Source organism: Petaurus breviceps, unplaced genomic scaffold, assembly GCF_028583685.1.
Source record: "Petaurus breviceps papuanus isolate PSGF00001 unplaced genomic scaffold, PetGlider_PUasm1.0 90515, whole genome shotgun sequence".
In the NCBI taxonomy this organism is placed as follows: Eukaryota; Metazoa; Chordata; class Mammalia; order Diprotodontia; family Petauridae; genus Petaurus; species Petaurus breviceps.
The window spans coordinates 611994-628847 of NW_027187269.1; the positions used below are offsets into that span (position 1 = coordinate 611994).

Genomic DNA, 16854 nt, shown 5'->3' on the forward strand with positions numbered 1-16854 from the left:
TCTGGTTCTGCTCCCCTCACTCAGCATCAGTTTATATACGTCTCTCCAGGTTATTATGAAGTCTGTTTACTCCTCATTTCTTATAGCACAGTAGTACTCCATTGCATTCATATACCACAGCTTGTTTAGCCATTCCCCAATTGATGGGCAGAGAGTGCAATTTTAAAATATTATATAGGGTATAGTTTTTGTTGAGTATTACCTCATTCTGACTAGAAGTGACTTTTTTTCTATTTTTCTGTCCTTTAAAATCTCATAGCATTTTGTACCTCACTCATATTTTCATTTGCCTAACTTTGTTCAATAATCCTCTGGTTATCATTGTCAACTAAGGGGTATAATAGGGAAGTGTGTGCTCAACAAAGGCCTTTGCCACTGTCATGGAGAACATCTAGTTGTTCAGTTGTATCTGATGTGTCCGACTTACATCTGACTCTGTGACCCCATTTGGGATTTTCTTGGCAAAGGTACTAGAGTAGTTTGCCATTTCCTTCTCCAGTTCATTTCATAGATGAAGAAACTGAAGCAAACCAGGTTAAGTGACTTGCCTAGGGTCACATGGCTAGTAAGTATTTGAGGCCAGATTTGAATTCAGGAAGATAATTTTCCTGACTCCAGGCTCAGCACTCTATCCACTCTGCCACCTTGCTGCTTGAGAAGAATATCTAATACAGACTTCAGATAGAAAAGGGACTCTACTGAGAGTAAGGTTCCGCATTTGGTACTGTTTTGAGATGCATTGTACTGATTGCATCAAGCTCCAGAGGCCCCAGTGTCTCTTCAGTGAGATCAATGAGCTTGGACCAATAATCCACACAGGAAATACCAAATAGCTGAAGAATATCTGTTGTTTAGATCATGAACTGCGTTTTGGTAGCCCACCCTTTGAGTTAGTCTATCAGTACTCAGTTTAGACAAACACTACTGAAAGTTAGTGAAGTTTGCTCAGAATTGAACTGATGGAAGAGAAGGCTATACAGTTTGAGAATTCGTACTTTTAATCATCCCTATATGCTCTTTGATTCAAAACTCTGTATTTTTAACACCGGTATTCTCCTGGTACTGTTATTTATATGGTTGCAGTTTAGTTTCTAAAGAGTGAGATGGGAGTAGCTAGGTGACTCAGTAAATAGAATACCAGTCCTGGAGTCAGGAGGGCCTGAGTTCAAATTTGGCTTCAGACATTCGACCCTTACTAGCTGCATGACCCTGGGCAAGTCACTTAACTCCAGTTGCCAAAAACAAAGCCAAAACAAGAATCAAATGGCAGGTAGTCCAAAGGAGAGTAAAGCAATTTGTGTTGGATGTCAGTAGATTGTAGCATATTGCCAGTGATTACTTTTCTGTATTAGAAGTGGCATGAAAGGGTCGGGTAGGTGGCGCAGTAAATAGAGCACCAGCCCTGGAGTCAGGAGGACCTGAGTTCAAATGTGGCCTCAGCCACTTAACACTTATTAGCTGTGTGACCTTGGGCAAGTTACTTAACCCCAATTGCCCAGCCTTCCCCCTGCCAAAAAGCAAAAAAAAAAAAAAGTGGCATGAACGTTATCAAGGAAGTGTATGATCAGTAAAGGAGATAAATCTATAACAGATATTGGTAAGATTTGAGTGCTACACTGATAGCAACTGAATGTTAAAAAACCTATAGGAAAGACTTTAGTGTATTGGGGAGTTCCTCTGTGGAAGACATGGATACAACTTATGTAAGATTGAAAAGTATTGATAAGTTACAAATGAAAGTGATGGAGGGAATGCCCACATCAGTGAATTTTGTAGACCTACTAATGTCTTGAAGAATCATAGTCATTTGATTTTAAAGCTTTTTAAGGAGCTATTTTTATTATTGATAATTTTTGTTATCTCTAGTGTCTAGCACATGCTCTCCTCACAAAGTAGGTGCTTAATAAATTTGTTGAATTGAAATGATTTAGACCTTTTAATTTCTTCCTTTTCAAACAGGAAGTCCGAGTTTCTTTTATGCAGTGGCTTGCAAGAAATGTGAATACTGAAGGAGAAATGACATTCAGCAAGTTGACCCTTAAATTTGTTTCATCTTGTAAGCCAGAATTGGAAGTATCCCCATCTCATATGCCAGTTGTCACTGGAACAGAAGAATTTGCCCCAGAACATTTTAACCTGGAAATCTATCGAAAAAATTTGCAGACAAAGCAACTAGGAAAAATAATTCTGTTTGCTGAAGTAACTTCATCCACAATGAATCTTCTAGATGGGTAAGCTTTTGGACAAAAGTTATTCAGAAAAGAGTCTGAATAAAGATTTATGTATGATGTTGATGAGTGCTTTCAACTAAGTTTTAAAAAACGTGATTTGCAGAACAAGGAAAGAGACCCCTTCCCCCCATTTTAGAAGAATGTAGCAGTGATTGAAAAATGAAATTTCATCTTAAGGCTTCAACAAAGTTTATATTTTTAAGAATTGGTGGTTGTGGATCTGGTGACTGTCTCTTTAAATTAGGCTTCTTAGAAAGGTCTCTGAAAAAATGAATTACTGCCAAAGAAAAATCTAAGAAAAAGAGTTTACTCTTTAGGCTGTTTTTTTTTTCTTTTTGTGCTGTCTTACTTTGAGATATTTTGCAGAAGTATTTAGAATAGCACATTTATGTGACATCTAAGATATGTTTTATCAAGATAAAAGCAGAAGTTTGCATTTTTTAAACCTGTCTTCTAGTATGTTCTTCTCTAATTTTCATTTTTTAACCACTCTGTAACCATTTTTGGATATTTGAGCACTTTCACTGCCAGGTTACTCCTCTCAACCCCGTTTTCATGGACTTTGGTTAGAGGTTAAAAATATAAAACAGATTAAAAGAAACTCTTTTTTTACCCAAATTAATCAGCAAAACTTGCTGCTGTATGATGATGAGTAGTAAGGGTATATATCTGGGTGAAGCACTGTTAGTTAAGGTTCTGTGTTGGGATGAAATCAGGCACTTGCCAGATTCAAATCATTCAATGGTTAACAAAAGGTTTACTTAGCCATAGCATAGAAGGGCTATTCAGTAAGGATAAACAGATTGGGTAAGATATGGCCTCCTTCACTTCTTATGAAATCTGGACAGGTCAGCAGATCAGGGTGTTGTGACTAGCACAGTTTTAGTACAACTATTGCCAACTCCAAAGGGTTGCTACCTCTCTCTCCTCCAGCCCTGTCCATGGTTTTTTTTTTTTTTTTTTATGCCCACTGATGATCACAAAGCCATGTTAGCTTGGCCAGAGGCTTCCAGGAAGCTGAGTTACTTAAGAGAGACACACACTTGGGACACATGTCACTTTTTAGGAAAAAACCAATCTAAACCATATATAGCAGGAGTACCAGACAAGGGAGAAGGAAGAGGAATACTATTGGTCCTGTCACAATGAGTCATAAAATTTAGTAGGCTTCAGCTGCAGTGTAATGGTGATTTAACACATGGGCAGACCCTTTCAGCTTGCAAAAATGACATCTACACTTGGAAGACACATTTCTGATTGTGATGACATAAAAGAGAAGTATATTTGTGGACATTCTGAAAGTGGTTCAGATTGGTCTCCTGTGTGGTACCCATTTTTTCCATTGGCTGCATAGCCAGAAGGTAATGTCAGTGTCTTCAAAAGGGTCTGAGACTTTTTCCTTCCACTTCCTTTCCCCTTACAATTTTTCTTAACTTTCTGTAATCTGGCTTCCAGCCTCATCATTCAGCTGAAATCGCTTTCTCCATAGTTACCAATGATTTTTTAATTGCCAAATATAATGGCCTTTTTTTCCCCAAATGGACTTTTTTCAATGTTTATCCTTTTTGATGTAGATCAAGCTCTTCTTGACACTATCTTTTCTTTAGGTTTTCATAGCATTATTCTCTCCTGGTTTTCCTTACACCTCTCTGATCACTCTTTCTTAATCTTCTTTGTTGGATTTTCATCTAGGTGACACCCTCTAAACACAAGTATCTGCCAAGGCTTTCCCTCTTAGACCCTTTTCCCTTCTTGCATTGTACCAGTTCATTTAGTGATCTCTTCAGCTCCCATGGATTTAATGATTATTTCAGTGCAGATAATTTGCAAATATATTTTTTCTAGCCCTAATCTCTCTCTTGACCTTTAGTCTTATATCTTTAGCTGCCTATTGGACATTTCAAACTGTCTTGTAGACATTTTTAAATTCAGCATGTCTAAAACTGAACTCGTTATCTTCCTCTACTCCTTCCCATTCCCCTCTCCCCCCAAAAAACACTACCCTCTTCCTGACTTCCCTGTTATTATCAAGGGCACCAGTGTTCTCCCAATCATTCAGGCTAGTTGTTATCCTGGATCCTTCACTCTCTTTCACCCACCCTCCAACGCCCGCATCCAATCATTTGCTAAATCCTGTCATCTCTGCTTCTGTAACATCTCTGATATATGTCCCCTTCTTTCCTCAGACCCTAGTATTACCCTGATGCAGGTCCTCATCACTTTGTATAGCAATATCCTGCTTTGGTCTTCCTGCCTTAAGTTTCTCCCCACTCCAGTCCTTCCTTCACTCAGCTGTCAAATTGATCTTCCTAAAACCACAAGTTTGCCTATATTACCTCCCTATTAAATGAACTGCGTTGGCTTCCTATAACCTCTAGGATCAAATAGAAAGTCTTTTGTCTAGCTTTTAAAGCCCTTCACAACCTGTCTTATTCCTACCTTTCCATTCTTTTTACACAATACTTCCTCCATGTTGAGTGATCCGGTGACACTAGTTATCTACCATTCCTGGATTTCTCTCCTTTAATCTCTGCCTCCTGGTTTCCTTCTAGCCTCAGTTAAAGTCCCACCTTCCTCAAGCAGTTTTCCTTAATCTTGGTGCCTTCTCCCTGAGACATCTCCAGTCTATCCTGAATATATCTTATTTGTGCATAATTGTTTATATGTTGTCTTCCTTGTTAGACTGTAAACTCTTTTTTTTTTTTTTAAAGCAATTGGGGTTAAGTAACTTTCTCAAGGTTACACAGTCAGTTATTTCTGGGTGTGGTGCTATCTGAGCCCGGATTTGATTCCGGGTCATCCCAACTCTGGGGCTGGTGCTCTTACTCACTGTGCTACCTGGCCGTCCCAAGACTGTGAACTCTTTGAGAGACTTTTTCCCCTTCTTTGTGTTCTCAGTGCTTAGCATAGTAGATGCTTAGTAAATTCTTGTTGACTCACTGACTAATGTTATATACTTAAATAGAACTGGGAATCTTAATCTCTGACTCCTTAAAAATGGGGGGTGGGGACCTGAGCCACTGTGGTAGAAAAAAGAGACCCATAGACCCCGTCAGGGAACTTTGAAGCCTCTTAGGAGATGTAGCAGGACTGACTCTGAGAGTTTTGGTGCAGAACATCAATGTTAAAATAGAATTATAGATACAGTAGAATATACTGATAAGGAAAACAATTTTTCCTTACATTAGTATGAATGTCTAAAGATCTTATGCCTCAAAATACAATTCAATCAAGTGTTTTTAGGTAGAAATATATTCTTATGGGACTACCCAAGTTTGAATAAGTTTGGTGAAGTATGTACATACTATATCTTTTACTGAAGAGACTTTTAAATGAGCAAAAATTTTAGAATTAATCATGTTTAGTGTAAGATGATGTTATCACTGGTATTTTCTTGGTTACCATACCCTGTTTGTTGAAATGGAATTTCATATGATTTCAGCTTATGCCATTTGTATTCGTAACTTTGATATTTATTGTTTTGGGACAATCTTGTGAAAGAATCCAGGTTAGTTAAAATTTTTCCTTAACTGAGTTAATTTATACCTCTCAGGTGATCAGTCTTTTTTTTTATTGCTTTCCAAATTCTACAGTTTATGATCTAATGCAAGTGAATGAAAGGTGATAATTTATACGTGTAAATTACTATCACTGACCTTGAGAAGCAAGAGTCAAACCTCTTTCTCTCCCCTTCACCATTACAAAAAACCTTCCTGTGCATAGAAAAAATAATTAACTTTTTTATTTTTTGTGATAATAATAGGAATTGTAGTAAAGACTGCACCTATGATTTAGTTGATATAGGGAACACCTTCGTCTGGAAAATCTCACTACCAATGCATCTTGGTACCTTCCCTGTAATTTGTAGTCTTACAGTGCTGTAAGCACCTCTTGGTAAAGTGACCAGGGTAACATAGCCAGTATGTGTGAGAGATTGGACTTGAACCTTTCCTGGTTTTCAGGCTAGCTTCCATTATACAATGCTTCCCCTTTTGTTAATAATATTAGTGTTCATATCAGTCAGTCACTAAACTTTAATAAGTACCTATTATGTGCCAGGCACAGGGCTAAGTACTGGGGATACAAAAAGGGACAAAAGACAGACCCTACCCTCAAGGAGCTTGCAGTCTAATGGAGGAGACTACCTGCAGAAAAAATACACACAAAGCAAGCTAAATGCCTGATAAATAGGAAGTAATTAAGAGAGGGGAGGGATTGAGATTTGGAGGGAAAGAGCTGTTTTGGACATGGTGAGTTTAGTATGTCTACTCTACATCCAGTTAGAGGTGTCTGAAAGGCAGTTGGAGATGTGAGACTGGAAGTCAGCCAAAAGATTGGGGCAGGAAAAGTAGATTTGAGAATATCAACATAGAAATGGTAATTAAGTTCTGAGGGAAATTGTGTAGAAGGAGAAGAGAGGAGGGCCCCAGACAGAACCCTGAGGCATGCCTCTATGTTAGAGGGCATGATCTGGTTGAAAATCTAGCCATGGAGACTGAGGGGTGGTCAGATAGGTGAGAGGTGGGAGGAGAACCAAGAGACAGTGGTATACTGAAAAATTAGAGAAGCGAGTATCTAGGAGGAGAGAGTGATCACTAGTGTCAAAGGCTGCAGCAAGAGGATTGAGAAATAACCACTAGATTTGGCAACCAAAAACTTTTGAAGAGAGCAATTTTGGTAGAATGGTAAGGTAGACAGGATTGTAAGGAATTAGAGAACAGAAAATTGAGACACCTGTTGTAGTCAACCTTTTAGAAGAGTTTAGCTACAAGGGGCAGGAGAAATATAAGATGATATTTAGTGGAGATGGAAGGATCAAATAAGAATTTTTTCAAGATAGGGAAGACATGGGAATGTTAGTAGACAGTAGGGAATACACCAGTAGACAGGGAGAGATGAAAAATAAATGATAGACTTGGGATGACAGAGTGGATATTCTGTTGGAGGAGGCAGAATGGAATGGGATTGCTTGGACAAGTAAAGAAGTTAGCCTTGGTAAGGAGTAAAGACACTTCATCATGTGAGACAGGTATAAAGGAGGAGATAGTGGGAGAAGTTATTTGAATGATAGGAGATGAGGAAGAGGGTAGAAGATTGAGCTCATAGTGAATAACCTTATTTTTTTTCTGTAAAATATGAGGCAAGGATTTCAAGTGAGAGGGTGGGGGGAGGGGAAGCCAAATAATAGAATGCTTACTGTATATGGAATTATTCTCACTTTACTATTTAATGATCCTTTACTTTATTACCCATTTCCAATGCTTAGTACAATACCTGACAAATTTTAAGTGCTTAATTTTTAACTTGATTACTCCAAGTTCAGCAAAAAAGTAGTGTTTGTGTAAAGCTTTAGAAATAATATGCTCAGTTTTTCTTTTCTTCTTTCATGTATGTAGCTTTTCTTGTCATCAGAAGACATTCTTTTATGGGCAGAAGTAACCATGATGGGTGTAACCTGAGTCTTACATAGGATATCCTTGTGAGTTAGTTAAATTCACATACATTTTTTTGGGTAGCAGTTTTCACGGACTAAATAAGATTAGATCTAAGAGGAAAAAGGGGATTAAAGGCTAGCCTTGATGTCAGGAAGTCCTAGAGTCAAGTCTTTTCTTTGAAATATACTAGTCTTGTGATGAAGGGTAAGCAAGTTACTTAACTTTTCTGCGTTCCTGATAAGTCTCTGACTATATATTACTGCTGTGTTGTGAAGGGAGTTCCTGTACCAAGTTGCCATACCATACACTACTGAAGTGTGTATGTTCTGGTTCCCCGGGGGGGCCTCCCCTAATAGGTTGGCTTTGACTATTTTCTCTCCCCCTACTGCTCAATCAAGTCATCAAATGCTATCAAATCTGTTTGCTATCTATTTGCTTCTTACTATTCTTTGAGCCATCACTTTAGGTCACATTCAGGTCACAATTCTCTCTTGCCTGGATTGTTAGAATAATCTCCTTATCAGTCTCCTCTCTTCAGTCCCTTCTGTATAGCTCTGTCAGATAAGACTTCCTGGTTCATAGTTATGATGATCATACTGTTCCACTAATCCACTAATTCCACTAACACATAGATGTTAGCAAACACATTTTGGAGGAAATTTTCTTTTCCCCTCATTTAGATGAAAACCTTGGTCTCACTTATTATCCAGCTGAAATTCTATGAAATAAGTTATCAAATGAAAGATCTCATTTGATCCCATTGTATGAAAGTCAACCCATCTTGGAGCCATAAAACTTGTCACAGATACTGATGACTCAGTGTAGTTGGAAGGAACTTGTTTGTAATTAAACATTGGGAAGGTGGAATGTTGGAAGAAACATGGTGTCATGATATGGAATTGTTCCTTTCAGGAATGAGTGATGGGGGGTGGGGAGAGAGAGAGAGAGAGAGAGAGAGCATGCATGTGCTCATATTTTTTCTGGGTACTCTGACCATATTTCACTGAGATTACACATGTTGCATCCTTATTTAGCTGCTTTGATCTTTTTTTTTTTTTTAATTTTCTCTTAAACATATTCTGACCATGAAATGGCTAATGAATATTTGGCAGACCTAAATGAATTTATGTGCTGCATAGTGTATTAAGTTTAATATCTATTTAGATAAAATATAAGGGGGGTAATATTTCCATATCTTTTTAGCATACTTTTGGAGAAGCCAGAATCCTTTTGATAGCTGAAAGCCATGGACCAGCAGGAGGGTTTAGTTGAGTTGGTAGGTTTACAAAGCTTAATGTAGCTTGAGGAGTGCATTGGATTATTTTGTGAGTTTAAATTGGACCTATGAGGAGACCCAGAATACCTGTTCTCAGTTCTAACTGGGTCTGTTTTAGAGGGAGAAGTAGAGAGAGGCAGGGAAAAGGGTGGGGGGAGGCAATGATAGATATCATGTGTTAATAGAAAGAGCACTGGATTGGTAGTCAAGAGATTTAGGTTATAGTCCCAAATCTGCTACTAACTCATTGCATGACCTTGGACAAGTAGTTTTATTTCTTTGGGCTTCGTTTTTGTCAGTTTGGAAGTTTAAATATTAGACTAATGTTCCTTCCAGATGTAATAGATGTTTTGATAGTCTAAATCAGAATCTAAAACTTAACGACTCCCCACCTCCATCCCCTTATCCATATGTCACTTCTGAGAATATTTTATAAATAAAAATTTAGCTTTGTGACAACTCAGAATTTTTTCTTTTTGAAAAATTGACATATAATGGTTCCTTTTCTAAAACAGGATTAAAGAATATTGTTTGTCTTTACTACCTCCCTCCCCAGATTGAGGTATGTCTGTGTGTGGGAGCGTGGTATGCTTGGGGAAAATAATCATTATTATTTAATATTGACAGTATTTCTCTTTCAGTTTCAGACTTCAAGGTTAATGAAAGTTTAATTCAGTATCAAACCTTTGTCTCTCTTTTTTCCCTTGTGTTACTTTCCACTATTCTCCTTTTCCTTCACTTTTCCTCCTAATCTCCATTCCAGTCTCTACTTCCCCTCCCCCTTACTCTCCAATCCCCTTCCTGAGGCTTCCACCCCTCCAGAGCGGGGAGGGGAAGATTCAAGCCCTGAGAGGACAAGAAATTGGGCTGGAACTAATTTAATGGCTGAGTGACCTCACAGTAGAGAAATCGCTAGATCCTAATTGGGGTCTTTGTCTGCATTTCCACCCTAGCTGGTAACATGCCAGTCAAGAGTCAAGCTAGAGAAACAGGTGGGAACTATTAGACCTGTCATAAAGTTTGAAAAATTGATTCAGGAGTTGAAGTGAATAGATTGAACTTGACAGTGTTGTCCTAAAGATTCTAAGGCAAAATTCTGTAGTTTAATTTTAAATCCCTTGATTATTCATTAGCTTTCCAGATGGCTTTTGTTGATATTTTGCATATTAATGCTTATATTGTGTCATCATGTACTCTTAATGTGGACTAAGGTAATGAGAAAACTATAAATATACCTGTATCTTAAATTGAGCAGATGTTAATAGTAAAATTATAATGTGAAAGACAACTGAAGAAAGCTTACATGACCTGTTCCAAAACAATACATTTTTAAAAGCTTAGAATTTAAGTTGGGCACTTTTATTAAAAGTGAAAAAAACCTTTAAAAACTTTTAGTAACAAAATACTGATTTTTATAAGTTTATTTACAAATTTATATCTAAAAAAAACCATTCCAGTGTTTTAAGATGATTTATCTAGGCATCCCTAGTATCATTGCAGCTGGCTACCCACATTTTAGTTTGTGGGTAGTTTGTCTCAGCTAATTATCTGAGCAAGTTAATCTTTCAAGTGCCAAGCTCCTATGGGTACAAGTTTTAGGAAAGTCTTTTTTTTCTCAGATGGCGTGGTAGTGGACATATAAGCAATTCCATATTATAAGAGACTATAGAATAGTAAATTTTAAATAGCTCTTTTCCGTAGAATTATTACTGATTATATAAATAAAATGGACTAGTGCTTTGTACTTAATAAACTGAATTATTTGAAGTCATATTATTGCTACAATATAATTTGGGAATATAATAATATTTTGAGGATTTATTTCAGAACCAGCACTCAGTTTCTTTTCAATGCTTTATAACATATTGCTTTTGGGAAATTTGAAATTTCTCAAGAATTTTGAAGGGTACAGCATTTATTTGGCTTATATTAATATTTACAAAAAACTTAGTACATTATGGAACATCTTAAAATAGTTATTTCACAAGACCACATAGACTTTTCTACAGTGTTATCTTTGTTTGCAACATTTTTGGAAACTTTTCAGAAATTGCTTTTAAAGCTTGTGTCACATTCTTTTGAATATTATCAAATGATGTGAAATCTTCATCTTTTGAGAGTGGATTTAGTTTCTGAAAATAGGAAAAAAAATTCATAGCCAAATCTGTTGAATGAGGTGAATATTTAGTTTGATCAGGTTTCTCTGGAAGTTTCATTATGAGTTGGGTCATTGTCATTGTAGAGAAGCCAGTCATTGGATTCCATCTACTTTTCCCCCCTCCTTGCTCAGAATCTCTCACAAGCTTCAGAATATTTAAGACTTAGGCAGATTGACTAATTAACTTAGTGGAATGAAAAGAAGTTTATATTGACATCTTTTTTTTTACATCACACACTTTCATACTATATCCCTCCCCTTTACTTCCTCTAAGAGCTGTTGCTTAAAATAGAAAAGAAAAAACAAAAAACAAGTTCTACATAAATAACCACCATATTTTTTAAAAATCTGAGGTTATATGCAGTATTCCACATCAGTGATGTCCCTATCTCTGTAAAAAAGTGGGACCTAGTTTCTTCTTTATCTTTTGGGGGGGCCAGGCTTGGTTTGTATAACTTTGCAGCATTTAATTTTGATTACTTTGCAGTTCTCATTTTTGAAATAATTATACATACTTTCCTGATTCTATTAAATGTACTTTGTATATCAGTTCTAATATGTCTTTCAGTGCTTCTCTATGTTCATATTTTTTTCTTATAGCAAAGTAGCATTGCATTATATTCATGTACTACAGCCTAAATGAGCATCATCATTTCCAGTTCTTTGCTCCTAAAAAGTGGTGATTTTTTTTCTATATGTGGCTATTCCTTTTGTTATTGCTTCTTTATATATGACTAGGAGTGAAATCTTTGGGTCAAAGTATATGGACATTGTTTTTACTTTGTCTAATTCTAAAACTCTTTCCAGAATGGTTGTTCACATTTCCACCAAAAATGCACTGGTGTGCCTATCTTTCCACAATCCCTCTTATATAGACTATTTCCATCCTTTGTCCTCTTTGTCAATTTGTAGGTTGTTTTGATTTAAATGTCTTTTAATTGTGATTTGGGGCATTCTTTAATATGGTTGTTAGTAGTTTGAAATTTTTTTCAGACTTTGTTTTATATCCTTGTACCTTCTATTATTTATTTATTGGGGGAATACCTTTTAATTTTACATATTTCAGTTAGTTGTCTATGGTATCTTAGGTATCAAATCTTAGAAAAGTTTGATATAAAGACTTTTTTCCAGTTCAACCATTTCTTTTTTTTTAAGAGATGCATTAATTTTATTTGTGCAGAACTTTGGATTTCATATAATAAAATTATCTATTTTATCTTTTGTAATCATCTCTGTCCCTTATTTGGTAAAGAATTTATGTTGACTGCATGTAGTTGTAAACAGCATATGATCCCCTTCTCTTCTAATTTCTATGATCTGATTTTTAACTGGGATTGTATTTTTCAACTTACATATATTGACAGTGTCACCCTGGACAGGTCACTTAAAATCCCATCACCCTGAGAAACTTTTAAAAGACTATTGTGAGATTGTGAGAAGGTGCTGAGCTTCACTGATAATTTCCTCCTCAGAAAGTTTCCTATGCTACTAAAATCTTAAGGCTAGTCCTAATCTGTATTCCTATTACCCTTATTCAAGTCATGTATCCATCTCGAATTTATTGTGAGATACTGTACAAAATACTGATTAGAAACCTAGTTTCTGCCAGATTCCTTTCTGAATTTCCCAGTAATTCTTTTCAGTAATTCAGGAACTTCTTTTCTAGATAATTTCTGTTTTCAAACTTATTGAACAACTAGATTGAGTTAAATTATTTCTGATTTTTCCTTATCTAGTATTTTCTGGTGATTTACTTTCTATTTTATAACTACTATCAAATGATTTGATGATTACTACTTCATCATATACTTTGAGATATGAAAGTGCTATTATCTTCTTAATTATGATTTTTTCCCACTATTTCCATGGATATTCTAGACCTTTATTTAAATGGTTATTAGTTTGTTTTGCTTTATCAAGTATATCTTTACTATTTTAATTACATAGCAACAAATCTGTAAACTAACTTGAATAATATTGTCATGACCCCAAGTAGGCCATTGAATGAATAACGAATATCCCTCCAATTTAATCTAATTAAGTTGTTCTTTATTTCTTTAAGGATTATGTTGTAATTATGTGTGTGTGTGTGTGTGTAAAAATTAAAGTATTAGGCTAAAAAATATCAATTTGTGTTCTTTTTGCAAAATGTTTACTTTTTGTACATGTTGATTAATCAAGCAAATATCTACATTTTCTCTCTCCTTTGCTTTATGAACTAATGAGTGGTTAAAAATGGGTTCTTACAGATTCATTGAAATTCTTCTGAAAATTACATGAAATACTTTTGAAATAAAATTAAATATTCCTGATAGAAATAAAAAGTGATTTGGACAAAACTATCACAACAATAATTTACATATCCGTTTATCAAGCTGAACCCATCATCTGCTCTGAAATACTCTAGAGATATATATGTGTATGTAAATATATATATATATATATTTTCCTTTTAATTACTTTAGATAATGAATCATGTTCTTTTTCTGCATGAGGGGTATTCTGTCACTTTAAGATCTAAAACCTTAAATTTTTTCTTCATTGCAAAAGGAATCATTCATCATTTTCACTTTTTTTTCCTCTCCCACAAGAATAATCAAATTAGTAAGCAGTAAAATGATGAAATCATACTTGACAGTGAGTGACTTCTTAGTAGTTATTTCAGAGTTTTCTAGTGATGGAGGAGAAGTGGGGGAACAGGGGAGGCAATGGGGAAATAGCACATATACATTGTGTTCAAGTGTGTTCTGTCCTCCCTTCTCCATCCTGCAGCTTTTTTCCCCCTCTTGGATTGTTAATGTTTTAAGGCTTTAATATAGGTATAGACAGATAGTGCCTTAATATAGATACAGACAAATAGTATTTCTATACACAGGTTATAAAAATGAAACTTTATGATTTTAATGCAATAGGATCTTAATTTTATTAGATAAAGGTAAAGGGTGCTGATTTGGATTCAGAGGACTTGATTTTAAGTCTCAGCTTTGTCATTTGTCACCTGGGTGACCTTGGACAAGTAACAACCTTTTTGGGTCCCAGTTTCTTTTTCTATATTGTAAGAGGGTTGGTTCCCAAGGAACCTTTCCATATCAGAAACCCTGATTTTGCATGTGCAAAATGATAATGTTGAATTCTATTCTCAGAGCAGAAGCATGAATCAAACCATTGACACCAATTGCTTGTCAAATGAAGTAGCCTATGCTTTGTAATCATTATTAAGATCGCTATTCAAGAGATGAGTTTAGAAATCTTTAATTAGAAAACTAGAGGACATGCCCGAGAGGGAAAAACCTGTGCTGGGAATCTCTCCTATGATGTAAACACTCAGGCTTCAAGTGTGGTATGATCCATGATAAATGATGCCTGTCATGGGGAAACACTGTATTGAACCAAATAGTTCATTCAAAACTGACAATTGTGATTTTTTTTTTTTTAAAGATGAGGATGGGCTGCAGAAAGGGGAAAAGAAGTATTGGAGGGAAAGTAAGATCAATGTAGAAACATGACAAGATGTTTTTGAATGAACTAATCTTATTTTAAGGTCAGGAAAAGAACTTTGTTGGGTTCTTTTTCTCTCAAATTTTTTCTAAGAAGATTTTAAATCTTTTGATTTTAAATTTAATCTTTTAAATTTAAATCTTTCTCGTTTTCTCTAATTTTATCTCAAAAGAAGTATGGATTTTAACCTATGAGGATGGGTTGGAGTGTGTGTGTATGTGTGTATCCTAAAGCAGCTTTCATAGAATTGAGACCTTATTACGTAAATTGTAAGACCATAATTTCCTGACACCTTTCCCTTCACTTAAATTTGGACTATGACATAAATATTTCAGTATAAATTAAAATTAATTTGGTTTCGAGAATTGGGGGATGGGAGACCTGATTTATAGGATATTTAGAAACAATAGACTACCCTAGGGTCTTATGAACTTAGGGTTTGGTATAGTTGGATTCAAATCTTACTTCAGACAGCTAATGATTGTATGACCCTGGACAAGTCACATAACCTTTCTGTCTCAGTTTGTAATCATATGTAAGATGTAAAATGAGGGTGTCGGACTCAACCTCTGAGGGCCTTTTTAGCTCTGATTCTGTGATCTTAACCTACTGTTGTCTCTGTGTACTCACAGGAGGGTCATTTGAAATTGACAGCAATGTTAAAAAAAAAGTATCAATATTTTTTAAAAATAACAACGAATCATAGAATTATAAATTTAGTATTGGAAAGCTTCCTTATCCTGTTTAACCCTCTTGTTTGGTAGATAGGGAAATTGATGACTGTTGCGTTTTCTCTGCTATACTTATTAGCCATATGTTGAGGGGTAAATTTCCATTTATAAAGTGAGGATAATATTTATGCCACCTGCTATACAGAGATGGTGTGAGTGAGGATCCAAAATAAGGTACTGTATATCAAATGTTTTGTTGGCCTTAAAGCACTCCATAAATTTAAGCTGCTCTTACTATAAAAACTAAGTATTTTGTCATAATTTTATTTGCTTTCTCAAGATCTCAGAGGAGTGTTTTTGGGTGAGGATTGTGGGTGATTTTTTAATAATTGCATTAGGAATGCTGAGGTAATTGTCTCTCTTTGTTCTGAAGTGTACTGAGAAAAGAGAAGAATTAGAGGAATCACTCCACTGACTTCAAAATTGCTTTGCAATTATTTTGGTTGCTTCAAAGTATTTTAAGTATTTGTTACATTGGTTTGGTGTTGTCTTAAGGATGGTGATGGTATTTTTGTGTTTCTGTTCTTATTGCAAAGCATTTAAGGACTGATCAGGTGTTTGTTTTTTCTCTTTTACTCTTTTCCACCTCATCAGTCTATTCAACATTTATTCTGATGAGTATAAAAAGTATAAAAGAGGCACTTCACCATTCATTGGAAATGTGTGAAAAAATATTACCAAGTCTTCGCGGAGTTTTTAAATTTAAATTTTTATTATTTTTCTGTTTTTATACCATCTTCATTTCCAAATATATTCATTCCCTCATATCCCCAGGGAATCAGCCCTTTTAACAAAAAAAGAAAGACAAAGAAAAGCAGTTTAAGAAAATGAACCAACTTATCAGCTGAGTCAGCATGTACTCTATTCCTTATCCATAGTACCCCACCTCTGCAAAAAAAAAAAAAAAGGAAGGTGTTACATTTTCTTTATCTTTTCTCTGATCATTATAATTACACAACATTTAGTTTGGTTTGGTTGTTCTTTTCACTTACATTTTAGTCATCATACATATTTTTAAAGGTTTTTTTTTTTTTTGCTTTGCATCATTTCATAAAAGCCTTCTGTGCTTCTCTGAGTTCTCAGTTACATTCATATACCATAATTTGCTTAGTGATTCCCTCATTCATGGGAATCTACTTTGTTTCCAGTCCTTTGCTAAAACAAGAAGTGTTGTTATCAGCATTTTATTATTAAAAGAGTTACTTAGTGTCTCTGACAGTATTGCTGAAATTATATTTGAGGTCATAGTTGAACTCAGGTCTTCTTGACTCAAGTCTAATGCTGTGTCCATCAAGCCACTCAGGTGCCAGGCTGCCTATATGTTGATGACATGATAGTTTACTTAGAAAATCACTAGTAAACAGCAAATAAACTAAGACAATATATTCAATATCTTGTTTTGGTATTGATTAAGTTTTAAAAAATAAGTTCATATTTAGCTTCAACTTCCTTTCATTACATAGTTGGGTTGTTTTGGGGGTGTGTGTGTGTGTGTGTGTGTGTGTGTGTGTGTGTGTGTGTGTGT

General features: G+C 35.4%; 2 protein-coding genes across 6 annotated transcripts in view; one reads left to right on the forward strand and one right to left on the reverse strand.

Moving 5' to 3' along the window:
• Positions 1–16854, reverse strand: part of ATP5PF (ATP synthase peripheral stalk subunit F6) — a 393425-nt gene that overhangs the window by 192477 nt on the left and 184094 nt on the right. The gene's annotated exons all lie outside the window — the stretch shown is intronic.
• The window catches only part of HLCS (holocarboxylase synthetase), a 255339-nt gene that overhangs the window by 84304 nt on the left and 154181 nt on the right, over positions 1–16854 (forward strand). For all 5 annotated transcript variants that reach the window (XM_069062949.1, XM_069062951.1, XM_069062947.1 and 2 more), the window contains one exon: positions 1960–2231. In XM_069062949.1, coding sequence (XP_068919050.1) covers positions 1960–2231 — 272 coding nt within the window. The remainder of the gene's footprint in view (positions 1–1959; positions 2232–16854) is intronic.